Source organism: Dermacentor andersoni, chromosome 2, assembly GCF_023375885.2.
Source record: "Dermacentor andersoni chromosome 2, qqDerAnde1_hic_scaffold, whole genome shotgun sequence".
Classification (NCBI taxonomy): domain Eukaryota; kingdom Metazoa; phylum Arthropoda; class Arachnida; order Ixodida; family Ixodidae; genus Dermacentor; species Dermacentor andersoni.
This window is the reverse complement of record NC_092815.1, coordinates 160,190,196-160,217,857: the sequence shown is the minus strand read 5'-3', so window position 1 is coordinate 160,217,857 and position 27,662 is coordinate 160,190,196. Positions and strand designations below refer to the sequence as shown.

At 47.4% G+C, this 27,662-nt stretch overlaps 1 protein-coding gene and 1 long non-coding RNA gene across 20 annotated transcripts in view; one reads left to right on the top strand and one right to left on the bottom strand.

Moving 5' to 3' along the window:
* Positions 1 to 27,662, top strand: part of fray (oxidative stress responsive kinase frayed) — a 274,312-nt gene that overhangs the window by 186,369 nt on the left and 60,281 nt on the right. The window contains exon 1 of one of the 10 annotated variants that reach the window (XM_055076087.2): positions 19,459 to 19,564. The exons of the other annotated variants lie outside the window; for them this stretch is intronic. Within the exon in view, the coding sequence (XP_054932062.1) occupies positions 19,557 to 19,564 (8 nt within the window). The 5' untranslated portion in view covers positions 19,459 to 19,556. Of the gene's footprint in view, positions 1 to 19,458; positions 19,565 to 27,662 lie in introns of those variants that run through there. 10 annotated transcript variants of the gene reach the window in all.
* LOC129387267 (uncharacterized) overlaps positions 1 to 27,662 on the bottom strand; it is a 73,580-nt gene that overhangs the window by 39,495 nt on the left and 6,423 nt on the right. Inside the window, exons 1-2 of one of the 10 annotated variants that reach the window (XR_008614526.2) lie at positions 9,386 to 10,885; positions 6,192 to 7,626 (exon numbers count right to left, since the gene is read on the bottom strand). The exons of 4 other annotated variants lie outside the window; for them this stretch is intronic. This is a non-coding gene — a long non-coding RNA (uncharacterized lncRNA). Of the gene's footprint in view, positions 1 to 1,046; positions 2,032 to 6,191; positions 8,319 to 9,385; positions 10,886 to 23,949; positions 25,570 to 27,662 lie in introns of those variants that run through there. 5 more of the 10 variants (XR_008614527.2, XR_008614524.2, XR_008614530.2 and 2 more) reach the window with 5 other exon arrangements.

Here is a 27,662-nt window from a genome sequence, read left to right as displayed (position 1 = left end):
TCGCATTGCCTATTTTGTTTCTTGCATTGCTTCGGATACTTTTGTTGTTGTCACACTTCTCATAATTTGCGATGCTTTGCTTAGCAGACAGAGAACTGTAATCAGACATTAACAGTCCGTCGTTGCGAAATATATGTTTAGTTTAGAATATTCGACAACACCGACTAGTTCTTTTTCGAATGCGAATACGGATAATTAGTGTGTAGTATTCGATCCATATCCAAAACTTCGGAGATTCGCCTACCCCTTCTTCACACGGAACATCACAATGATGCCGACGAAGGCGCCGAAAATTCGCCGGCAGTGTCCCTATAATTGCTATCGCAATAATTAATTGCAGTATGGGGCCGTCGGCCGACGCAAGACAGTAGTAATGGGACATCGGTGATAGAGGCGTTCGTCTTATGCAATGGGCATAAAATAGGCGGCGGCTGCTTGTTATTATCAATACAAAGAACTCTGTTCAAGGTTTCCAAATAAGCGAGGAGACAGGTAGTATAATTTATGCAAACACTCGTGCCGCAAGTGTACCGAGAGACAACTATCGGAGTCTCAGCATCTCCGCTTTCCGAGTTTCCATGCACCTGAGGCAAACACTTGTGGTTCTGAGCATATGTCTTTGTGTGCAGCTGACGGTAAGAGCTTTTTTTTTGTTTTTATGCTCTTTTGGCGGGGGAAGAGATGTTAAAGGGCGTTTCTTTCCATCGAAAGACTTACGATCTCGTCCGATTCGAGGTTTATCTTAGGAGCCTCTTACAGCCGTTTAGCCAGAAATTTCGAGCTCAGAGAGTCGTTCGCCGAAGCTGCGTGCTCACGTCATTCGGCGGCTATTCACTCGCGAGTTCGTCAAGTGGGCAATATATGCGAGTGCGTGCGCGATGAAGATTAATCTAATCAGATACTTCCAGTATGTTTGTCTGATATATCCTCACTGTCGAGCCTCTCAATCTGCGAGACAAGAGTGGGAAGAGAAAGGCGGTGTCACTTCATTGGTATGCTTTGCAAAAGAAAAAAGAATGAAAAAAATGAAAATAATGAATACGTACGTATTGTAGCTTTGGTATCTTGCATAAGGGGCGTGCACGGACGTCATCCAGATACAGCGATGTTGTGCAGCTCTCACGACGGCAAGCTGCGAGTTATCTCGATCCGCTTATCTCTAGGAGCGATGTGGAAAGTGCGAAGACGACAACGATATGACGTCCACGAGGGCACGTGACTACTAAAGCCAAGGCTGCTTTCCTGAGGCAACGACGCGGGCGCTTAAAAAAGTGCGCGAACGGCGAAGCTAATGAAGATAAGACGCACAAAACTGACGAAGTGCGAAGGCAGGCGGCTATTGCTGTGCTCAAAAATTTATGCAAGCTGTTTTTCGCGCGCTTTTAAAAAAGTGTTGTGCGGGGAGGACAATTTTCTAATTGAGTGAAACTAATTAAATTTTGGGGTTTTACTTGCCAAAGGCCCGATAGTATTACGATGCGCGCCGTAGTGGGGGGGACGCCGGATTAAGTTTGACCGCCGGGGGCTCATTAGCGTGCACCAAATGCATGGCACGTGGCCCCCCATCGAAATGCGACCGCCGTGGCTGGGATTCGAACCGGTGACCTCGTGCCTAGCAGCGCAACGCTATAGCCACTAAACCTGCGCGACCGGGCGCATCAGAATTGCCTAATTGATTTGAGTACGTGCACTATAAAAAGAAAGTCACTGAGAATATCAAACAGAACGCAACATCTCTACATAAAAAAAAAGAACCGTATGTCCTACATTAACGTGATTTGTTTTTAAACATGAAATTAAAGGAGAAGTTGGCGTCTTTATCGACGCCGGCTGCTTCTCTTAACACTTCTTTCTCTTCTAAAGTAAAAGCACCAAGGACCCTGGAGACGGCTAAAGATCACGAACATTTGCGAAGGTCTGCACCCGAAGGCACCTAACCGAACGAAATGGCACTGTGAGTTATGCACAGGACCGCAAACAAGTGAAAGTGCACAAAATAGTCTAGAAACACGCACATACATCGAGAGTTTTGTGGACGCGCCTGCACATAACAGATGTGACTGTTTCGCGCGCGTGTATGTGCGTGTGTGTGCGCGCGCGTGCAGACAGCCTTATTAAAACTCGCGTGTGCTAGAGGGAAATTCTGTCTCATCGCAGCGATATATAGCAGCGGGGTGTTAGCTAATAACAGCTTCACTTTACTAATTGAAAATACATTCCCATTAGGACACGTGGTACCAATTGAGGAATTGACGCCAGCTGGCACTAATAAAGTCAATACATTTAGCAGAAAACACGTACTTAGCGCCAGTACCCGCCGTGGTTGCTCAGTGGCTATGGTGTTGGGCTGCTGAGCACGAGGTCGCGGGATCGAATCCCGGCCACGGCGGCCGCATTTCGATGGGGGCGAAATGCGAAAACACCCGTGTACTTAGATTTAGGTGCACGTTAAAGAATCCCAGGTGGTCCAAATTTCCGGAGTCCCCCACTACGGCGTGCCTCATAATCAGAAAGTGGTTTTGGCACGTAAAACCCCATAATTTAATTTAATTTTACTTAGCGCCAGTTCTGAGCTGTACGTTCTCAAAATCTGGAGCGAAATGCACCGATGTTCTTGTTAACACTGATCAACACTGTGGGGGGGAGCTGCTGTGCTGTTAAGTGGAGTGTGTGACATCTCGGATAAACGTCCACCTCCCGGTCTCGTGACGTGAAGCTCACTGTCGCTTTGCATATCGCGTGACTGAGCAGATACAGCAGTGAAAGGGGAAGTAAAAAAAGAACGAAAACGAAGACAAGCGATGCCTTTTCGCAAATGTTTGCGGAACAGGCTCGCGGTCCGAGAACAATTGTACGTGAGCGTCCGCGTTTTCGTTCTCGCGAGCTCTTCACGTGCGCAGCTCGGAACACGCCGTTTGTACAGGTGCCACCGTGCGCGTTATCGTTATCATGCTGATATGCTTGAAGTGCGCAAAATTAATGCCCACAAATGGCGTGCGCCTACGTCACCTCTGATATGCTGGGCAGCGCGACACCGTCTATATATGGAAATGGTCGCGACTTTCCACGTGCACGAGCAACCACGCTTCTGGCCTTTGGCGCGGAACCGATTTCGTTGCAATCTCGCGCTACAAGTGCTTTCATGCATCGTTGCTTTCATTTTGTGGATATATGCGGCCGTGCACAGTTGGCCCCCCTCGTGCGATTCCACACACTCTTATATTCTACCGGTTTTTTTTTTTTCTTTTTAATCTTATCGCGCTGTCTATCGTTCGGGTGTCATTGTTGTAAAAATTCACGTTGGCGTTGCACGAAACGGTTGTTTGCTTTAAGCAGCTGTCAGACCTTAGATATTGGCCTTCGATGAATAACCACGCACAACTGGAAAGTGAGCTCTACTAGTGCGTTTGGGGGATGAACACGCGAAGATATATTTCGGGAGAATGAAAATCGATAAAGGCAGATCAGGAAGAGGAGGATGGTATAGGAAGTAACGGGTTATCGTGGCCTTTATATAGTCGCGAAAAAAAGCGAATCGAGCCGGATAAGACCACGAGGATTATATGTATAGGTATTCTTCGCAGGTTTATTACTGTCCCGAAGAAATGCTACCCAGGAACAGCTAAATAACTCGATGCAATTGACACGCCTTACGTTAAGACAAAGCAAGCGAGATGTTTGTTAAAAGAGGTATTTTCTTTGCCGGTGTGCATGTGACCGCTGAAGTGCTCTTCTTCCTTGGAAAAGAGACCAAGAGATTCCCGAGGGAAGTGAAAATGGGGATTTTTCTTTTCTTAATAAAGAAAATAAGAAATAACGAGTGTGCAAGTAAATGAGGTAATGATATTTACGGGTGAGGTGGTGGCGAAAAATTGAGGCCTTTCTATATCATGAACTGAACCTTGGCTAAAGCTCTCTGGGAAGGCCAGTTTCTGGGAAGTGTGTGAATAATTAATCCAACGCACGCCACTGTTTTGAAGGGCACGGCATGTATGAACCTAGCCTGCCACGTAACGTTAATAAAGCGTGACAAATCGTGTTCAACTTCGAACAGAATGGTGTTCAATCGTGTTCAGACAATATCTCTCGCCGCGGTGCACGGGGCATATTCAACTAATGTGTGTTCCGAGTCGACGTTACAATGTCTCTGACTGACGAGGAAGTAGCAGCGGCATATTACTCTTCGGCCGACTGATCTTACTCCGAGTTCCGATTAAGCTTGTAATATTCATCGCAGAAGCGCCGGGGTTCGTAAAAACACGTGTTTCTCTAAAATTTATGTAATGATGTCTATTCCTGTTTCACGCAATTTTCTTTTTCGCGTGATGAAGACTCCGTTTAGAACGCGCCGTGGAGATCACCACCACCACCACCACCACCACCACCACCATCATCATCATCATCATCATCATCATCATCGTCGTCGTCGTCGTCGTCGTCGTCATCATCATCATCATCACCACCACCACCACCACCAGCCTCTTTTGATGTCCACTACCGGACCAAGGCCTCTCCCTGCGACCTTCAATTACCCCTGTCTTTCTCTAGCTGATTCCAACCTGCGCCTGCGAGTTTCCTAATTTCATTATACCTAACCTAATTTTCTGCCGTCTTCGACGGCGCTTCGCTTCCTTTCCCTTGGCAACCAGTCTGCGACTCTATAGTGGTCCGCCGGTTATCTAGCTGCCCTACGCATCAGATGGCCTGCCCAGCTCCATTTTTTCCCTCTTAATGTCAATTAGAATATCGGCTATCCCCGTTCGCTATCCCCGCCATCCGTATGTGAATTTTGTATATACGGACGCGTTAATGAAAGGGAGTGGCACCATTTGCATGCCACGTGTACCTGGCGCCGCGCGTCGCTTATGCGTGCGCGTCGCACGTGCTGTCAATTGTCAATTATGGAAGGATACATTACGTTGTATGATTTCATGAAAAGATGTGCAAACAGATAAGACGAATGTGTTAATGCTCATGACTTCGCTAACAGCAAGAGAGAGGTAAGTGAATACGCGCTATAAAATGCGGTCTGTAAAGATAACGGAAATTGCGAACGTGCATAATACCTGCCTTGTAAACAGAGCACGTGGTTCAAACCGTGCATGTGCGGTATTTTGTAACAGCCTGCTCGTGAGCACATCGTCCTGAACTCTTCTGCACGATGCGGATCGCAAAATTTTCTGACCGACATCACGTACAGTTGTGCGTGTAGTGCTATTGCATTACATCTCCTATATACCTTTTTTGTTTATACGCGACAGGAATGAGGGGAGCCCGAGGAGCGCAGTTTTTACTCCCGTAACAATCGTGTAGATAACGGCGTCATAACTTACTGCGTGTCTCTAATTTTCACGTTCGCCTTTCCCGCTCTGTGACTGTCTTCGTCGGCTTGGCTTCTCCGCAAGCCGACCATCTAACAGCGCGTGGAGCGGGAGAAAAAGAGACGCCAGGCAAACGCGAATGCCAAAACGGCAGGACGTGCAGTTTGCGGTAAGTAAGACGAGAGAGAGGGAGAGAGGAAGGAAAGGCAGGGTAGTTAACGAGGCTTTGACCAGTTTGCTACCCTACACGTGGCGAGGGGGAGCGAAAGAGAGAGAGGGAGAGAAGACACGAGTCTAGATCGTTCACACGCACTAAGAAAGGCGCGGCGCTCGAGTCTGTCGCCTTCATGTATACTGTGTGTGGCTTCGTGTGGCTGTCTGGCCTGATGAACCGTGAGGTCAGGCTACCAAGAAAAGTAATTAAGTTCAAAGGTTATCCTTTAGAATCCCGAGAGCGCAAGAGCACTTGTTTTACTGCATAAACCTGCAGAACGTATACGTAGTCATCGTCTCGTCCAAGTTTTACTGCACGTAAATCAACCGCAGTTGTCCCTTTCCGCCATCTTGACTCGGCCGTTATTTTCTCTAATTTATGTGCTTCTCTGAAAGCTCCCCGTCCACTCAGTTCTCACCGCGGCGTCACAGCCTTAAGGACGCCAGAGCGTTAATCACAGGCGGGCATTCCCGCCGCGGTCAGTCGGAAACAAAGGAAGCCATTCTGGTTCGCTGAAAGGGGCGAAATCAAGAGAAACAGGAAAAAAGGCCCGAAAATGGGCGGCGCACGCGCGCGTGAGGCGACAAGGAGGCGTTTGCCAGCCGCGTGAGCCCGACAATAACAGCCGTCATCTAAAGAAAATATGGAGAAATTACCTTTCGGTCACGAGGTTGCTCAGCGAGATGCCTTAATAATTGCGGGAAGCGTGGAGCGTCCACCGCCGCGAACGACTATGCTGCAGGAATGGAAAGTTCCGCAGGCTGCGTGCTGACCGCGCTATACACGCATATTGTAAAAAAAAAAAAAATCCACAGCGCGAGAATACGACGACGAAGGTACGTCGTTATCGTATTTTCGAATAAACAATCCATATACGCCATCTGCTACGTACACGCTTGAGGATAAACAACGTAAGCTCGTACATTTCTCTCTCTACATTTATTTCTGCAGTGAGGAAATGACGTTAATTACATATACAAAGAGGGACAAAATATACAAACCACGAACTCTAAGAAACCAGTTTCTGCGTCCGTATATGCAAAAGGGTGCCTTGCACGATACTATCGAAGAGCAAAACAAAATCATAGAGAGTTATGGAGTTTAACGTCGCAAAGCGACACGCGAGCTTTGAGAGCTAGATAGACAAAGGAGGAAGGGGCGGGGGCTCTGCTCACCGCTAAGCTTAGCCCTCGGGTATCTATGTGCTACGGGGGGAGGGGGGTACGTGCTCCTTCTTGACCAATCCCCTACATTGAGCATGGGCCACGGTGACGCAAGAGGTACAGAATCCCTAAATGTTGCCAGACATGTATCGTAAGCCCGTAAGCCCATAAGCCTCTCATACGCATCGCGTCCGTCCTCTTGGCATCGCTGCGTATGAATCCGCCTGATTCGGTGTTCGCATTTCGGCATAGCTTGTGAGTGGCCGTAGTGCATAAGCATAAATATTGCGCAAGATTGAAGTTTCGACCTTTGTGGAGGAAAAAACATAAACATTGTATGAGATTGCACGTTGCATATAGTACGATGTGAATGTAAACACAATCGTACACATAATCGTTGGTTGTATAGCCTTTAATTAAACTCCACTAAAGCTTCGATTCACGCAGATTACAGCATGTAACCTCGCTGCCTTTCCCATCCTGTTTATTACTCTGCGCTGGATCTGCAAAAAAAAAAAAAATCTTCTTTGTTTCTCCAATGTCGCTATTCCTATAACCTTTTGACCACCACTGTGCATGACCAATACTCTGGCTTGCGTCGAAATCCTTTCGCTGTTCCGACAGCAGAGGGCCCGGTTTCGGCGATTAGAGGATTGGTGGAAATAAAATAAGGAAACGACAAACAACGGAGGCGTAGAAAAACAAAGTTCCCAGTAGGGGTCCCTTTGTTTTCTTTTTTAATATAGGTAGGACATTAATAAATATAGTAACAAGAGCTTGGTGGCGCAACCCACCGCCCCGTTCCACAGGGGACGCTCATAGCATCCATCCATCCATCCATCCATCCATCCATCTATCCATCCATTCGCTGCCGTGCACAGAACTGCCAACTGCGCAACCTCGCGGCGTCGGCGGAATGGCGGGTGGTCTGCGGGCGAAAAAAAAGCAAAGTAATAAAGCAAGAAAGAAGGAAAGAAAGAACGGAAGAAATGCCAAAGGGAACTTCCAGAGACGTTTTTTTCCGCCTAGGTGGCACGGCCGGGGTGGTGGCAGCGCGGCGAGCCCTTTCACTGCGAGAGCACTATACTTACGTTACACTGCGCCACCTTCGCGCATCCTCTCGAATCGCTTCTCTGTCTCGCTGGCGTCGTCGCTGTCTCTCTGGGAAGCGCCGGCCCTTAATGGGTAGACGGTGACTACCAGCTGTGGAGTGGGGCGCGGTGGCAGGGGCGGAGGTGTCCGTAACACGCCCTAATAATGCCCGCCCGCGGCACAGCGGCTAGGGAAGGTCACCCCCTGTGATCAAAGACTGTGTTGCACGCTGCTGAAGGCGGCGAGAAACGCCCATGAGGGCAGAGAAAGAAGAAGCAATTCTGGTGGCGAAGGGTTGCCGGGGACGTTTTTTTCTTTTTTTTCGCGAAATGCAGGCGTGCGCTGGCGTCCGAGACTGTGGGGACAGTGCTGTCTAGCTCGTTTGATCTCGTTCTAAAAGGACGCTTTAGGAGCGGTACTAGATCAGTTTAGTATGGTAAAGTATATTCGTTGAAGGCCACATTTTCATTCGTTTAGCGGGGAAAGGCCTATCGTTGTTGGAGAAAACGAACGCGTAACTTTCCTTTACTATAATTCTTTTCTTTTTTGCACTTCGCTCCCAAACTTCAGCGCCTGTGCGTCAGTGTGACGTCACGGAGTTCAATATGTTCTCGCATTTAGACCGTTCTGGCGAAAGTAACGTTTTCCAAACTTGAAAGTTCTGTCCTTGGTTCCCCTACAATTCAACGTCGCCTTTGCTTGGCTGCTATTAGAAATTAAGTCAGGGTGAGCTCGTGCGAGAACTTTAGGGCATCGTCGACACGTTTGTGCTGTCCTTTCTGGTTTAACATGCCTCCTCTCACGGTAACAATGGCCGCTTTGACATTGTATAGAGGCATAATTTATACTAATACCGTTTCGTTTCAATACTTATAGGTAACGCACGTTGGTGCCTCAAGCCGAAGTTTCTTTGCAGGGCGTGCACTCGTGCGTGCCCGCGTAAACGTGACGTCACGCTCAGTTAAATGTGGCCCATAAAATTGAGTAGGCTGTGCACTAAGCGGATTCTTTGCGCAGTGCAGCTCTACATAATGGCACGCAGGTTGCGCAGAAAGAAAGAACGAAAACAAGAGTTAATCATTGTCAGGATCGCGTTCAATTGCCGAGACTCTCACTACTGCGTTCCGTTGCGTTTCGCTGCTTTGAGCTTGCACTGACGGCAGTGAAGGCCATTTCCCCCGACCTTTCCGGATATGGATTTTTCCATTAGCGGCTCATTATGGGTGTTACCTCAGCAGCAATGGTAGAAATAGCTTCAATTAGGGTGCCCTGTCGCCCCCCCCCCCCCCGCTTTGTAATTCGAGGACAGGAACAAAAGAGAGATTAGCAGTGGGACACTCAAAATGCGAAAGGAAAGTGGTGAGGTGTCGCAGGTGGCCGTATTCTCCGGCGCAGCCAAAACACGGCTAACCTTGTCCATCGCGTGACGTAAGTGATGAACTGCCGCCTGCCTCCCACAGAATGTCGCGCCCTAGCGCCCAGTAATTTGCGAAGTCTCTCTACTCTGCTGCCATCTTTCCTTTCCCCTTCGACGTTGCTATTATCCGCAAAAGCCACCATATCGTGCATTTTCCAACAGTCCGCGTTTGACTCACTCTTGACTGTTCAGCCGTCATTAGAACCGCAGTCATAGCCACACTCATAAAGCCGCAGGCCCGACCCAGGCTCCGTCTGTCTCTCCCGCCGCGTCATCTGCATAAAAGAAGCGCGATGCGTGGGGAAGAGCAGCACACGCTCTAATGGACCTCGCCGTGGGGCGAGGCCATGCGCCTCTCCAAGGTCTCGAGAAGTCTCGCGGTCACGGTTATACCTTCTCGCGAGCCGCTCCCGTGACTGCAGCAATGAGGAGTATTAGCGTATATGGGCGTCTGTACACGATAGGCGGAAAGCTCAAGCAGGGAAGTCACGTTCCCGGCGCGCGGCGTATACATAACGGCGCTCGATGGCCGTGCCACGACTCGGGGACGATGATTGCATAAAACGGGAAATCGCCTTTTACGGTCAACGTGCGTACGCGCTGGGAATCGCCTGCAGGGAGAGTCCGTTTAGGTTTACCGGTGTGGTAGTACGCGGTGTGTTCTTTTTATCGTTATCTCGTTTTATAAAACAAGCTGCACTTCGATTAATATAGAGTGGCTAAGAGAGCTCAAGGTAAAATAAATTCAGGAAGCATTCCGTAAACAATCGGGAAATGGAAGAAACACGTCAGTATTCTTGCTCCTTGGAGAAATTGCATAGCTCTGGTCGATGAAGAGGCGGTGGAAAAAAAATGAGGAACTTGAAGAAATAGCAGTAGAAAAAGTTACACATACGCCTCTTCGCAAACTTACAACTTGCGATAACAGCGTTGTTGACCTTAGCGTACACGTAAAGCAGTCCTAAAGTGCACTTTTTATTCGGGCCAGCGTTTCGCCAAGTACGCTTAATTATCGCCAGCTTCGATGCGTCACTCCAGCCCAAGTATGAGTGCCGTGGCCGCAGGGGCGCTGAAGCTGACTTATTTTCCATCCGCCGCACGAAGCCATCGCTTCTTTGCAAGTAAACGCTAACTATAAGCGGAGTGAACGTTAATCGACGCGCACACCAGTTGCGGTAAATGTGACGTGTCCTTTTGGGTGAGTTACATTTCCCACTTAAAAAAAAAAAAAAAGAAAGTTTCAGGAGAGAGAGAGAAAGAGAGAGCGTATGACTTTAACGGCAGCTGGAAGCTTTCAATGGCTTCTCCGTTTGACAATGGAGGCACATGACCAACAGGAGCTCTGCACCATTTTCGCTTGCTATGCGGACATTTTCATTTCGTTCTTCCGACAGTGTAATATCGCGACCGCCTTCCGACACCCTGTCTAATATGAAGCGGACTTCCTGTGCGCTCAGACAAACAGGAATGTCAGGGGAGCATTCCCTTTTTCATCTACGTTTAATGAGACGAGAACATATTCACATTAGGGACTATCCCTGCGCTTTGCTGCAAACCGAACTGCTTCAACATGAGCAGAGGCTTATCCTCTATGCTTGTCACAGGTCACGCGCTGTCCCTGCATTGCGTTTGACTTGAGTATATTTGCAACGTCATGTCTGTAGTCGGCATCGTATGTAGTGTGTTTCATTGTTTCTAAGCAATTGTGAAAGATTTCGAATATTTTTATTTCTTATTATATTCCTTAGTGTATTCGTCTTTTTTTGGAGTGGGGGGGGGGGGGGGGGTCTTTCTTTTTTATCTACGCTTTCGGGACCGGAGAATCTTTAGTAGCCAAACTTCACATACTGTCGGAGTTAACAAAGAGAGAGAGAGAGAGAGAGATAGAGAGAGAGGGAGGGAGGGAGGGAGAGAGGGAGGGATGGAGGGAGAAGAAATGTGTCCTTATTCAAGCCACTTGATCTCGGCGCCATTGTGAGACAGTGCATTTGGCTACCTGCGCTTCAAAGGTCGGGAAAATTTTGCTTCTTTATTTCGAAAATGAATGATTACTGAGCTTTATCAGCAAATTACACCTTCATAGCAAAGCGACCACCCTCAGTATCGCGAGAAAATACTTCGTAAGCCAGAAAAGATGCAAGAACAAAAGACGGGCGGCGATGCCGCTGTGGAGTTCCCGCACCAACCAGCTCCTCGTGGCGCTATGGGATTTGAGGCCAGTTAACTGTTTTCATCCAAAAAGAAAGAGAAAAAAGTAAGACTATAGCATGCATTCTAAAGGAAGGAAAGACCCCAGCAAGCAAGTTTCGACAACTTTTCCTGCGTCAGGTGTGCCCAAGTACGAGGAAACATTTCCAAACCCGCGACGTCACTCCGACGTACTGCCGCTGGCATTGCGGCATGAACTTCTAAAGAAGATATGAAGAAGGTAACGGTAAACCATTCCCCGTCAAATGAATAAAAAATGTTATTTGAAGAAGTACTGTACCAGTCTAAGTTGATATAGTGTTGCTCTCTTTACCACCTCTTGAAGGTACTTAGAGTAAACAAAAGGGCCAGAAGATAGGAACGACATGAAGAAAAGACGGATGTGCTGACTCCGAAAAAAATGAGTCGCAGCGCCGATCAGGAAATCCCATCGAGCACGCAGGTTTCGTCACTTTCTCGCATGCTCGAGGGCCGGCCCAGCACGTGCCTCTGTCTGTCCGCCCTTCGATCACTTCGGCTTCGCGGAAAGTACTACGTGTGCCCGTCGGCGTCATATATTGTAGGAGTCACCAACGAGACAAAGAAAGAAAAAAAGACAAGAAGTTAAAACGAACAAGAACCCTCTTACTTTTCCTCGCCCTTAATTTTTCTTTTGTCTTTCTTTTTTTTTCTGGGCAGCGAGGTCCGAAGCACCGCAGTATCTGTGGGAAATGAACCGATAGAGAATCGGTGCCTCCCTTGGCACCACGCCTGGACGACGCGCAGAGCTTAGGGATCGCGTCTCGTCTTTCGCTCACCGCACTTCTCCACTTTGATTTGCGTGTCTGGTATTCTTTTTTTTTTCGTATAACCTTATGCGCCATTCTTTGACTAGGAAACGAACGCAATATCGGGCCTAACACTATATTATGGTGACAGATAAAGCCGCCCCTCCCCCCTCCCCACTTTTTTTTTTCTTTATTCTCCTGTTCTGGGTTCCCGGCGACTTATTCTGGGACGAGGGCGCGACCGGGCATAACAGGGTGGACGCTGTACCCTTTACACGCGCCAACCATCTACAGAAAAAAAAAAGCAGTGTTTCTTCTCTATTCGTTTCCTTTGGTTTAGTTTAGTTTCGTTTTCGGCGAATGAGTCCAATACCTAACGGCAGCAAACTCGCGGTCATGGTTACGCCATAACTGAACGTGTGCGTTGAAAGGAAAACTGGGCGTACAAGCTGGGTGCAGCACGAAGCTATAAAAGATTCCGGCCCGCCGCTGTGGCCCACTGTCTGTACCGTTTGATTAGGGGGGGGGGGGGGGATGCAAAAGCACCCGCGTACTTCGATTCAGTTGCCCGCCAAAGTACCTCAGGGGGTCGAAGTTAATCCGGAGTTAATCCCACCACGGCGTGCCTCGTAATCAAAATGTTGTTTATTTGGCTTGTAAAAAAGTCCCATAATACTGATTGTACAAAATATTTCTTCGAAAGACAGGTTCGTAGGCGAAGAAAAAAAAACTTCGTTCTATGGTGCTATTAACCTGGACACGGCCAAATTACACCACGTCGTCCAATTCAGCCACGCATGGCGTTTAAAGCCATTCAGAGAGGCAGCCCCCCGTAAGCCAATCACAGCTCACAAGATTGCGAATTTGTCAATATGGCGGTATCTTACAGCGTGCATAATAGAACCACTGTTCCTGGCATCGAACGCAGCACCACAGCTTCAATTAGTTGCGGCAAGATGGTAGATTAATGGTCGATGAAGGCGCTTATCGGTGCTCTGTGCAGCAAAATCAGCTTGAGTGAGCTAACTCGCCCAATTAATTAAACGCGCCTCACAACGTGAAAATTGTGTTACACGCCCTGCGATACGTCGGCTTGTACTGAACACGCGGTCTAAGCCTAGAAATTCCGACTCCTGCCTGGTTTTCCGCTCCGTCTGGATGGACGTGGAAATCGCAGCCCTTACAGGTCGCCGCAACAGACATCGCCACCCGCTTCACTCGCTCTTTCGATAGACGATGCATTTGGATGATGCCTCTCCCTCGAGCGGTCACTACGAATTTCCTTGAACCATCTCTAACTCAGCAGCTATAATTCGTAGAGTTAAATATGTGTCTTAAAGTAATTAATTCAAAAGTCAGTTAGTCTGCTTATGTTAATTATTAAATTAAGCATTTTGATTTTCCGTAAAAGTAACGATCGCGTAATTTAGCTCAAGGGTTCGAATTGTCCTATCTGTTTGGTGCAACTAAAAAAAAAGTACCTGGTAGATACCAACAGTTTAGAGGGGTAGGCTTCCCAGCACGTATTTTAATTCGTTTATCTGGAAGAGAGAATGGGTCGATTATTACTCAGAGAGGCCAAACAGCCCTCTCTCGAATCTCGAGCCGACACCTTAGCGCTGGTACATCAGTGTGATGTAACATGTTTCAATGTTTTTTTTTTTTTTTAATATTAGACGCCCTCTGGCGTTCTGACGCCAAATTGTCTAAACTTGCCTCGTTGAGTCCTTAGTTCCTTTAGGATGCAGTGTAGTTTCATATTTAACGATGAACAGTTATATAATACGGACTGGCATTGTCAAAACCCATCACCTCACGGCGAGCAGGTACTGTAAGGGTGGAATTCGCTAGCTGTGTTAACATTAACTAATCCTTATATATATATATATATATATATATATATATATATATATATATATATATATATATATATATATATATATATCGTGCCGGTGGACCTCGTTGCTTCTTTCACTGAAACGAATTACCACGTGATCACTGTTCCGCAAGTCTTTCCATCGTAGGAAGCGTCACAGCGCAATTCTACCTCTTTTTTTTTTTTCTTTCTTTATTGACACGATTTAATAGTAATGAGACGTTGTTGGCTTTTAGGTGGCGCCAAATTCTCCTCGTCACTTGGCAAACAAGAACGGAGTCGCGAAATTTGGCGAGAAACACTGAATGAATTGAGACAGCAAGAACACAAGGTCCCGCACGTAAGAAACCGCTCGAACGAAGTACGGAAACAGTTCTGGAGACGGGCGCCCGCTCAGAGCATGTTATTGGGCGAGTTGTTCAGACACATGTCAAACTGTGGTTTTGCGTAGTGTGCTTCTTTTTTTATATATATCTGTCTGTGCAGTTTTCACACTGTCTTCGTTTTTCTCACTCATTCCCTTATTTATGAACGTTTTTGTTCTTTTACCTGTTCTGTTATATATGGTTTCCTGTGGAGAAATGAGGTAGAGTCTACCTCGGCTACACCATTGCTCTATGTTCTACAGCAATAAATAAATAAATAAATGAATAAATAAATAAATAAATAATCTAAAAATAACATAAAGGTAATGATGAGGATGATTATGAATGACAATGAAGTCAATCACAATAACTAAAGGAATGCTGCAATCCAGATTGCACCCGATATATCTAACGCCTGTCTACGCCACTTAGTCTTCATTCGTTGGCTCAAACGTGACATGAAAAAATCCAAACGCATAGCTCAGTTTCAGTGCAGTCCACAGCAAGAGCGTAAGTGCGTCAATTCATACACAAAGGCAGGACCACTTATCGCAAATACTGATCTAACGCCGTGTCCATTAACAAATAGTATTTTATAACTTAATTTCTTGTTGCAGGTAGCTCGCAGATCACGGTCCGCCAGTAGCATTTTAGTTGTAAAGGGCGGCTTGTCTGGTTCCTCTGTCATTTCGTTAATGTCTTCACTGAAACTACGAGGCGCTTCGTGTTCTAAGCCCTACATGTTCCATATGCGCATTAAATTGCCGTTATTTCGCCGCCGATTTGACTTTCTTTCGCGTGAAATCTACAGCGATATAAGGCGCAAACGGGAAAGGTGTCCCCTAAACATTTGTTACGAATGTCGATCGCGAGACGCAAAAGGCCTCAAGCGGAGTTCACTTCGTTGACACTTGTGTCACTTTCGGTGTCGCCCGAAAAATGCCACCGCGCGCCCACATAGGCCTCGTGTGGACACGTGAGATGCGACACATTGCCTGACGCAATGCACAATCATGACGGCAGACTAATTGCTCGTTGTACCAGGAAAATAACAAATTTTCTTTGCAAATGAATGTCGGGAGCGAAGACAGTCACTCAGTCAGTAGGGAACTTATTTATTTGCAATATCTTCAAGGTCAGACGGCATTGCATATAGGGGAGTAGCTACGTTAAGTATTTTCGAAACATTACACTAGAATTGTGAAACAAGGAGTCGAAATAGGTTAGTTATAATTGTTCTAGAAAACACAGCTGGCAAGTGTAAGGAGAATAACGTTAGACAAGCTCATCATCCATAAAAAATTTAACGATGTAAGGAAGTCACATTCGTACTAGTTTAAAATAAAATAGTTTCCTTATCGTACAAACAAGTCCAAAAATGCGTCGGGATTTCCAATAGTGGCCACTGAGGCGGAGAGTGACTCCGTTTGTCGGACGGGTACGTGGCGGATGCGAACGCGCTAAAACAAAATCATCCTCTAATGTGCCACCAACTTTATGAACATGATCAAGTCTCCGTGACTGTGTGGAAAAAAGAAGTGCTTGCGCAGGTCATTGGGATGATTTCAAGCCTGTTCTAACTGTCACGCTAACCTAACGACGTTTCCGAATAATAAGGTGCGCTGGTATTACTGCTTGCAACGGAATCTGACTCGTCGAATCATTGAGCGGAACGCGAGGTCGTTTTAGCACGTGCGTCTTATTATCCGGCTGTCTATTTCTAGTTCCGACTCCTTGTAGTCAAGTACGCGCAGCTGAGAGTAAAGGACATCAACGCACTCATTTAAAAGCAAAGTCCTCAAAACGATGGAAAGCTAGGCGATTTAGTAAGGACTCGTGACTCGAAAGATTGGGCGTTTGAAAAATAAGCGAAATGCATTTTGTGTTGGTATCCGCGGTGATTTAGTCGTCTTTTTTGTTGTTGTTGTTCTTTTTTCGTTTCCGTTGTGTACGCGTGTTTTCTACGCACAACCTTGCTAAGCCGGGCCCTGGTTAACGGAGAGCCCTGCACTGTAATCTAATTCCTCTTACTACAAGTTTAAAACGTGCGGAAGGAATGTCGTTGATTGCCGGCTCTGCCTTCAGTCGAGCCTCCTGCCACTATACTACACTCTACGTCACGCTTAATACCGTCCTGAGTTAGTTTGTACCGTGTAAGCGTAACACCATAAATTCCTTGCGCGTAGGTCCCACCAAATGAGGGGAAGACATTGGCGAAAATATGTTCCACTTCGTGAAGCTTACGTGAAACGAGTTTCGGGGCCGGAAGCTGGGCCTATAACGAAGCGTAGGGACGTGAAAAACTACGAGTACAAACTGATGGCTGGCCTATCGTATTATAAGCCTATTGTAGCCCAGGTGCATGTCTTATGCCTTTCTGACGCTTCCTGCGCGCAGAGTAGCTTGTAGACCTGTAGGCCCGTACGCGCCAGCAGTGTCATTTCGCTATAGAGCTAGCTGTCTGTCTCTCTCTGTTTTCGGGAGGCAAAATCTGATCAGAATTACCATCGATATGTCCAGGTACGCAGTTTGCGATGGAGCTTTCATATAACGTCATTTCAAAAACAACGAAGCCTTCGCAAGAGCAGTGCGTTGCGTAATAACTCTTAGCGCTAGATCAAAAAGTTAATTATAACCTTAGCGCATCAGAAACGCGAGATAAGTGAATGTGTACCACACTGTAAGACGAGAACTTACCAGCCTCGCAAATGCATGAGCGTTCCTTTTTTTTAAATATATATTTTATGTTTATATTCAATGCATCGACTTGATGGCGTTTTTCTGACAAGGTTAAACGAGGTTGGGGGTTCGATAGCCGACTGCTGCGGCCGCACTATCAAGGAGGTGAAATGCGACAATGCCCCTGCACGCCCGTGCACGGTGTACTCTAAGCTCAACTCAATTCAACTCAACTCTAAATTATTTTCTTGTACGATGCCCTGTTATATAATATAGCCCAGATGCAGCCTTGTGAGGCAGAACCCGGTCACAATCATTAGAGAGTTTTAGAATAGAGGCCCCAAACGTTTCGGGGCCCCAAAGAAATTGCGTCGAAGACACTGCGCATGCACGAGACGCAAACTGCGTTTGGGTTTTGCGTCGGGCACGCTATTTCGCCGATTTAGCGGAACCCTTAAAAGCTGCCCCAAAAGCTTTGCGTCAACAAACATGGCGGTACCCATAAAAGCGACGGCTCTAACCTAGCACCAAACTGGGCTCGATTCGTGGTAAAGCGTGAAGTTTGTAAGCTAGGACAAGTGCCTGCGGTTATCGCTCTCTCTCAACTCACGTGTGTAATGAAGATTGATTCACTAGACGCCGATGATTCCGAGTTCGATTGTCTATATCATGCCTCGTAAGCGTAACACGGCTTAACTTGAATGGTGAAGGCACGTGAAGTTGGTTACTCATAACTAAGCGTAACAAATTGCTTGCTGCTAATAGAATAACCTCAAATTGCAATTAAACACGAGAACCCGAATTTTTTCTGATCATAAAATGGCAGATTTTATTAAATTATTTATGATAGCTTTTCTTTGACGCCGCAGTGGTGCTGTAAACTCGACGCTATCCACAAACGCAAAGTCCTATTCCAAAACTCTTCAGTCCTGCGTACCCCAATGCTGACACCCGCAAAGCTCTTTGGGGCCCCTGTTCTAGAACTCTCCGTTTTCGTTTTATTAAACGGGCGTATGCTAACTTTAAAGAAAAGGTACACTCCTCTACTTCTGTTTCGTGCGATTTGCCTGCTTCACGTCGGACACAGCGCTCCGAAGGGCCCCTTCTCCAAAAGGCATCGGCATATAGTGTCCAGTACTGGATGCCTCTATAATACTCTGATACTGCGCTTTCTTAACGCTATTCATACTGGAATAGCGCTCAAGCAGTGCTGAAACCTCGTGACGCGTACGCAGAGCACTGCAGCTTTGTGTTCGCAGGTCGCAGAGATTGCATGGCGTTTCAAATAGCCTTTCTTTGCATAGCCTTTCTCTTTTTCTCTCTATCTCTGTCCTATTTTAATGAAAGGTGAAGCGCGCTTTTCATGCGAGTTTAACCCAACATTATGGTATTACGTTATAAAGGAGAAAGTCTTAATTAATAACGTATTACTATAATGTTGGGTTAGAAGCCTTGCATGTCTCATCGGTCAGACGACCGATGACCCATGACCATTGGTATTAATGAAGGCGAAGCTAATTAATATAGAGTTAATTAAGGCACTCGAACACGCGACCTCGTGTGGGAGTCGAACCCTGGACTTTTGGAATTAAGAGGGATGGCTAAGCGAAGTACACTAGGCGAATTAAGAGGATGAGTGAGCGAATCAAGTGGATGAATACGCGAATTAAGAGGGATGACTAAGCGAAGTAGACTAAGCGAATTAAGGGGGATGTGCACGTCATGTGTCCATCTTTAATGCATCGGGCACTTGGGCTTTCGCGTTCAAGTCGTCTTAGGGATGACATAAGAGACCCTGTGAATTTTTTATCCGCACCCCACCTCTACAAGCTATACCGAATCGAGCCTAAATACGAGCCTCCTCGCTGTTTTCATATCAGCAAAGAACGAACGAACCCCATTCTTGAACCCTTAACGGACGCAAAAAAACAAAAGCCGGCTTGTTCCGCACTCCTGTAAACATCGCGGCGAAACAAAACAAAAAAACGAGAGGTAGTGAGTCTTCCAATGCACGCGTACTACGCGTAGCACGATATCGCCAACCAGATCATCCCCATCCACACTCTCCCACCTTCTTCAGCCCCGAGTCGGTTGCCGCGTATAAACAAGGCGCGTATTGTCCCGCGCAGCCAACCAGCCAGCCGGCGGCGCAACACAAGGCGTATTCGATCAAACACGACCTGTCGCGAATGACCTATTGTGTCCTCCGGCGAAGGTGGCTCGCCTCGCCTCGCGCCGTTGCGTTTTGTCGCGGCCTTTTCTCCTTCTTAACTTCAGCGCCGCGCGAGCCTTCGCCAGTTGCGTGCAGCAAAGCTCTCTGCCCTCCCGCACCGAGGTCGCAGCGGCCTCTGTTGTGCTCGCGTCGCAAGCCCATCTCGGCGCCACGGAGGAGGGCCTGCTAAGTTCAGTCTGATATGCGCGTGCTTCTTGCGTACCCGTGAGTGGTCGAGCGATATGTTCAGGTACCGTTCCGGAAGCTTTGTATATGTGTGTGTATCGTTAATTGTTCGCAGCGATTGTTTACTCGCCGGCGATGCCAACGAAATTTGCGCACTTTGCAACAGCTGCACATGACGTATATAAGTAGCACGCCTCTATGTTTATTTTTTTTAACGTATAAAGTGACATACAGGTGTGTTAAGAAAGCAAACATAGCACATCGCTGAATGAAGCATAAAGCAGGTGAGCGTAGACGGAAGTCCACATAGAACAAGTCCCGTCTACTATATTCTCTAGGTTCCTGTTCTTTTCTTTTTATCTTTCTTTCTTTTTTAGTCATGCGTAAAGCGTTTTTATTTTTCCTCCAGCACACTGAGACAGTGAGTCAGAGAAACAAACGCTGAGAAATATAGTCAATACTCTTTCGTGCTGTTAGTGCATGACAGATCGCGTAAAGATAAAACAGTGATTCTAGGTCTAGACACAGTCGGGTTGGCTAGGAAATCTGTCGAACCGAATTAGTGACCGAGCTATGTGCTTCGTTAACCTTCCTGCCAACAAAATCAACTTCTTACGTGTCTTAGAATAACGAGCGGTCATTCACGAAAATACCACATTTTACTTGGCTTTATAGAAGCAGGAACAGAAGGAAACAAAAAAGAGAAGAAGAAACTTACAGTTTGTTTATTCCGCGGACTAACTGCTGACTCCTAGTCTGTTGAAGTATGTTATAGTAGTCAGCCTTTCGAGTTAGTCTAATCGACGACAGATCGCGACTGTTGGCGCTTGCAGCACGCGGTTAGAATATATATTTTTTTTAAGGCTTCGGCGTTCTGGAATTTTTGTTCAGATAGTGCGAGTTACAAAAGGCACAACGTCTAACACTGACCTCGTTGGGGAAACGTTTATCGCCACGCTCGTGGCAACTGATGGCGATTCTTTTCAGACGCCGATAAATCAAAAGAAAAAAAAAAAGAAAAGGACCTGCACGTAAGTATCTACGTGCACGCAACTTTTACAAAAAAGGGCCCGTATCGGACATGACCCGAATCCGAGCCAGGTGCCATGCGCTTTCTATTCGCATTTATTTATTTGTTACTGTCAGAAGAAATAACTGAGGAAGAGCATGAGTTCGCGGGAGAGGGGAAATGTAGGCAGAATAGTACAAAGTAGATCCCCAGCACGCACGCACGCACAAAAAAAAACGAGAGAGAGATAGAGAGAGAGAGAGAAATAGGAAAAAAAAAAGAAAGTATGTAGGGTGAAGAACACAGTAGTCGTCCGTCTTTCTCTGTACTTTCAAAACGCCAGGCACGCAAGAGGAGATCCGGTGTTAAGCTGCACGCCGTCTGAGACCTTCGAGGAAAGCTTCGTAAGATTTCGGGCTCACTTTGTTCTTCCCCTCTCCCAGGATGAAGGATTGAGCACTCAACGCGTTCGGCTTTTGCAATACAGCGCACGTAAATATCCAGAAAACGATTGCTGCCGAGCTCTACCTCACGCGTACGTTTTCCGCCAGGTGACGAACGCAGCGTGGAACGACGGAGCATGTTCAAGCGAAGCTTGTATTAGAGAGTTATAAGCTCAGCGAGCCAACGGGCCATCGTAGACGCCACTGCGCATGTTGTCCCGCGCATGCGCAGTGGCATCTACGCTGGCCTGCTGAGCTATAACTATCACCCGTGCCGGCGTCGGTGTTGCCGTACGAAAATACACAAGCCGCGCGAAAACAAAAATTGCTTGTCGGGCTGCGGATTCGAATCACCGACCTCAGGGTTGCAAGACCACCACGCTAACTGATTCAACCACTGTCGTTTCATCGTACGCGCCCTGTAAAGCGAGGTTTTATATACGTGAAGTAGACGCAGCGCAAGCCGCGAGCCAATCACAGACGCCCCTCCCTGCGCGATCACACCCAAAGAGTGTGATCGCGTGTTCTCTCTCCTCGCGCTCGCCGTTTCCCGCCAGTTGAGGCCCGGCAGTCAGATGGGGAGGCCGCGCTTGGTTCGTTCTGCCGCAGAGCAGGGTGCGTTGAAGGAACGGCAGGGGGAGCGCTTGGTTCGTTCTGCCGCAGAGCAGGGTGCGTTGAAGGAACGGCAGAGGGAGCGCTTGGTTCGTTCTGCCGTAGAGCAGGGTGCGTTGAAGAAACGACAGGGGGAGCGCTTGGTTCGTTCTGCCGCAGAGCAGGGTGCGTTGAAGGAACGGCAGGGGGAGCGCTTGGTTCGTTCTGCCGCAGAGCAGGGTGCGTTGAAGGAACGGCAGGGGGAGCGGGCCGTGCGTCGTGCGCTCGGCCGAAGAACACGCGGCGTTTGATGAACGCCGCCGCGAACTCGCTCGAGAAAGGGCTCGTCGTCGACGTGCCGACTTCGCCGTGAGAGAGCGCGAAGCCGAGGCGTTACGACAACGAAGAGCTGCGGATCCCGAGCCTCGCCTGCACTCCTCTTCACAGTCGTAGAAGGGCGGTCAGTTTGTTTTTATTAGAATGTGAAGATATCTACTCATCTGCCGGTTTAGGCTCCGCTGGCCTCCTTGGAGGCCTTGGGTTCGGGGATAGCATAGGGAAAATAAACATGTCCACAGTAGAGATTAGTAAAAGGCGATTGGGTTTTATGGCAGAAAAGTAGGGAAACCACAAACGACGGAGGCGTGCAAAAACGCAGTTCCCAATAATGGTTCAGAAAGATTGATGCTGGGAATTTTTGTCTGGTAAAAAAAGCAAACAAAAAAGGCAAGTAAAATATTAGGCAAAATAAGAAAAAGAGCTTGACGGCGCAACCCACCGCCCCGTTTCGAAGGGGACGCTCACAGAATCCCAACCATCCTGTATATTTGACGGTAGTTTGGTGAGCATGGTTGTGACTCGAGGAAGGTACGACAAACTAAGTAAATACACGCGCTGCTTGTTGCATGCCCGTCTACTTCAGTCCGGGATCTCGATTTGCACTCACGAGCGGCCACCAGCCGATTGTATTGCTAAATAGCGAGGTGCCTTTCGAGGCAACGTAGACATGCAGGCGAAACCGTCATGTGTTTATGTATAACTTACAAAGAAGCAAACTAACTAACTAGCTAGGGCCCCCGAACTTTGGGTAATGTGAAACGCTGACACGCTTGAATGCGCGTATCTGTGCAAATTTTTTTTAGCAGCGCTAGCTTTGTCTCAACGGGAGAGTCGCGCCAGTTACGTTTCACGACAGTCTGTCCACAAATGGTTAGGCCCCATATATACAGGTACGACGCCGACAGAGTTGTTAAGGATTTTCGGTCACACGCGGGTCTTAGGCATGACTGTCCGTTTAACTCATATTTTTTCCCGTTACCGTGTGACATGCTGACTCGTGGTATAACTGGTGTGGGCCTTCATTCCTTTTTCCTTTCATTCCCGTGCTTTGGGGGCACGTTAAATATCCCCTGGTGATCAAAATTAATCCGGAATCTCTCACTACGGCATACCTCATAATCAAATCGTGGTTTTGGCACGTAAAACCCCAGAATTCAATTCTTTCTTCTAAAGGTAGCCAGCATGGTGCCCTGTGGTGATCTCCTGGAGGCATATTTTTACCCGTGGAGAAATTTACTTGTGCGTGGGAAGTTCCGCGTAAGTGACCGTTAGTTGTCGAATTACAAAGGTAGAAAGCATGCACGCAACGGTCACCTCCTTTGTTACTCAGTGGTTTAGTGCGCAGCAATTTAAATTGTAAATTTCGGGGACCTTCTTGCACATCGGCCGATTTGCCCACTGGTAAAACCTGTCGTGCAAATAGCTTCAGGAAATAGTAGCGCTCCCTAATGTCATTTTTTAAAATTTAATTCCACGGTCCATCAGTAACAACAATGACCGAATGGACGCTACTCCATACGTCGATTACTCTTTACTTTTATTACTTTTTTGTTTTTTTGAAATGGCGTAGCTGGCTGAGTTGCTTGCTGCCGGCCGCTTGAAACTATACCACGGTACAGGAAACGACCCCACATGCCGATCATGCTCACGGCCGAGCCAATCGACCTGCACACCGGAAGTCCGTTGATCGGTTCCGGAACTGCGCATGGATGACAGAACTTATCGCATGGGGTATCGCGTCGTATTATACCGTGATGGCTTCGCTGCGGTTGTGGACAGGCGCTCCAGTGAGGCGTAACGCAGCTGCTTTGACGCTACACGTCACAGTGCTGCGACCCTGTTGCGAACTGCGCGTAGTCGCCGAAACACGTCGAGGGTGTCCTACGCCATTGAGCCATCGCGAAGATGCACACGTGAACATACATGCACTTATCACAACTATACGCGAAAAAGTATAACCGTTGCCGAGGCTATAATTGACGCCCGCCGCTTCATAAAACGGCGCATTGACCTACGGGCATAAAAAAAAGCAGATATATCTATACAAGAAAGTGATAGGGCGTATACCTAAAGGCGTGCCTTGACTGTGCGCTTTTGTACACCCATCACACATTCGTCCACTCGGCTTCTGAATGGAATTGAGTGTCTTCTTACGAATAATCATGTCCTAAAAAAAAAAAGAAGAACGTTCTCGTTCGCTGCCACATGGGCTCACAAAAGTGCGATTGCATTAACGCGTACTTCGTGCAAAAGGTTCCATACCTTAGTGATAAAGTTATAAGATCGGGCTAGATAATATTTCATCGCTGAACTTCTAGCGCGCAGCACAAAAACAGGCACAGGAGTTCTTGTATCACGCGTTGTGTGTCTGTCAATTTTTTATTGATTGATTTTTGTGGTGTTGTTTGCTAGAGGTTCAGCGGTATAGGGAAGTGATTTGTGGATCAATTTGTCCATGACCAAGCGTAGCTTGCAGGTTGGTCTGGCATTTGGCGAACACCAACTTCAACGTTCAGACTGTATCCAGCGTTATATGTCCCTCCCTTGAATTTCGTCTCCTTCGCACATATCCTCTCCCACACACTGCCCTACTAGCGCGCTCTCTCTCTCTGTCTCTTTCTCTCTTATTTTTTTTTTTTCAATACAGGCCACCGAACGAGTGCGCGCACTAACCGAACGTTTTACCGCTGCACACACACTACGAAAAATTCTTGGCTCGGCCATCAAAGTGCCCCTCGGCGTCCACGCTTAACCGTCCTCGCTGCAGCTCTCCAGAAGAACGCGTTTTCGTGTCTGGGCACCGCGTCGGTTTTCTTTCTCCATTATTTTTTTCTTTCGCCGGACAACACCTTCCCATACAAAGCAGCGCTTCAGACTCCAGCGACGCAAGCAAAGCAATACAGTTACTGCACCACGCGTGACCGGCTCTCGAAGCATTGCCTGCATTGTGACGACGCAGCCGCCCTTCACCTTAGCCGAGGCCGCCGGGCGGACCCGTTTGTTTTACGTCCTTCGGGCGGGGACGAATTGCTCTTCCTCTTGCGGGCGGCTTTCTTTCTTTCTTTCTTTCTTTCTTTCTTTCTTTCTTCCTTTCTTTCTTTCTTTCTTTCTCTCCTTTTCGTCTTGCCTCTGCAGGCAGGTACTGCTCGGTCAGGCAACCAGTTCGCACAGGCAGACGACATTCCGCGCCGCAGGATCTGCCTGCCCGACGACGCCATTGACCGGACGCTCCGATCGCAGGAGCAAGCACGCACGCACGCCAGTCACTTCGAAGAGGACGGAACCGGCTGGTCTCGCGCCGTTTGCTGTTGCCTTATTTTTTTTTTTTTTCCCAGTCGATAGATAGGCCGGTTCGTTTACCCGTCTCGCTGGCTATGCGGCAGTTGTACCACTGAGCTCGAGGACGCGAGTTCGAGTGCCAGAGGCCGAGGTCGCATGTATACGGATCCGGAATGCAAGATGTCTGGTGCACTTGGACTTTCGATTGGTCCACGTTTAAGAAACGCACGTGGTCCAAATTAATTCTGAGCCTCCCCGGCTGAAAGCCCGTGCGTTTCTCGGGGCTTTCAAATCTATCAGTCAATTGTTTTGTGCTGTCCGACTATGCAAACGCCCTGTCCTTGCAGCACTAATAAATTCACCAGTAGGGCATTGCAACTAGCCCAAACTATACTGCTTCGATCCAACAGAAGGTATATATATATATATATACCTTCTACGATGCACATAGACGTATTGACTAACCAAGAGAGAATTCGCAGGTACATGTCACAAGTTTCACAAGTGCATGTCACATATATATATATATATATATATATATATATATATATATATATATATATATATATATATAATGCATTTCGAATTGAAGTAACTAGTATATGTAGTAAAGTATAGTTCTAACGTATAACGGGTACAATCGGTGCATTCCATGGGTGCGGTGCGAAAAGAGGGGATGTTGTGGAAGGTGAAATTTGCATAGTTTCACCTTGCACTCTTAGAAAAGTTTTCACCGTATGGGGCTTATCTTGTCCCGAAACAATATTCGTTATCAGCCTCGCTTGCGTTTCCTTTCTTGAAAGCTTAGCGCTCGCCACTTTGCTGTCGAGAATGCTGTGTCGCACTGATAACGCGCCAGCCGTCAGTCACATGGAAGTACCGGGCTCGCAGCGTTAAAGAAAGAAAATGCATGCAAGACAGATGACGATTATTGTTGTAGGACAAAGTACGTCCCAAACGGCGTGAACGTTTTTTAAGAGTGTGTCTGTGCTCATACCTTAAACTATTTACAACTCGACAGCTACGATGCACATAGACGTATTGACTAACCAAGAGAGAATTCGCAGGTACATGTCACAAGTTTCACAAGTGCATGTCACATAGGTATACGCTAATTGGTTTGGTAAGTCAGCGGCTCGTTACCGTCTTTTACGCGTTTGTATACGTATATCTACTCCCCAATCTGCTACTCTCGCTTTGCGTGTAGACCAACCAAGAGAGAATTCTCTGTTTAATCATAATGTTTTAAGTGTACGCTAATTGGGAAAGTCAGTCCGTCAGTTACTCGTCGCTGTTTTTCATTCTACAGCCTTTTTCCCCTATAATGTACGTACTAATCTTGCGTAGCGTATAGACTAACCAACATAGAACGCGGCGGTTTTCAATAAGTAAACGTCATTAGGTCTATGTTCTTATTTGACTAGTCGATGACTCGTCGCTTTCGTGTAGCCGTACTCCGAACCTACTCAAACAGCTGCGCTCGCGAAGCAGTCGTCGCAATCGCTTACTCTCTCTCTCTTGCTCTCTCATACACGAGGATCTTTTTTATAATTTTATGCGAACTCGATGACGTATGGGGCACGTCGTCTTGCAGTTTCCATTGTACAGCTCCGTTCCATTGCGTCAAGGCGTTCTTATATGCTCGATCAGCTCTTGCGTTTCCCACTGCGCGTGCAACCTTCGAAAAGTAAAAGCGTCGACAACCCGTCTATGGAAGACCGATGCTCTGACTGGCCTTTTGTTCAGTCTTTTCCGTACTAGTCTTTACTTCAGCGGCGCCGGGGTTCGAGTTTTTCTCTTGTTCGCAAGTGCGAAACGCTTTAAGACAAAGCGAGACGGCAGTATTCCCGAGTCTTCACGTCTAGATATTCTCTAGGACCGATGTACGGTGATTAGCTTGTATCTAGAACCATGAGGAGACTACTTTATGACCACTGTATAGGGACAAATTTCTCCCGTCGGCCGATTTCATTCCGTGCCGCCACATTTCGTAATCTCGTGCACCGTCTAACCATTTGACTGCATTCGGCTTCCATTGGAAACAATTTCTCTTATATGTAACAGACCGCCCGTTATCTGCTCTATATATGTATGCACTTTAAGCCGGCATAATCAGTAAAATATCCACCGCACCTGTTAGCTCTCTAGCTCACGCTGCTGCCTTGTTGTATCTTCACAATGAACTGTTATCATTTGTCATTCCATCGGTTGTTGCGCCGTCCTTACCTTCTTCTTAAGCTTTCGTGTGTGTCTGCGTGCGCGAGAGTACACACACACGCACACACAAAGACTGCCGTTTAAAAGAGGGAGAGAGAAAGCAAGGAGAGGAAACCAGACGAGCGTCCGGTTTGCTACTCTAGACTGGGGGTTAGGAAATGAGGAATGGAAAGACGAAAAGAGGGAGAGAGCGCAGCACTGCGTGCACGCGGGAGGACTCTGCGAAGGAGCCCTCGGTCACTTCAACCGGTACGCTTCAAGTACCGCACTAGTGCACGAATCGC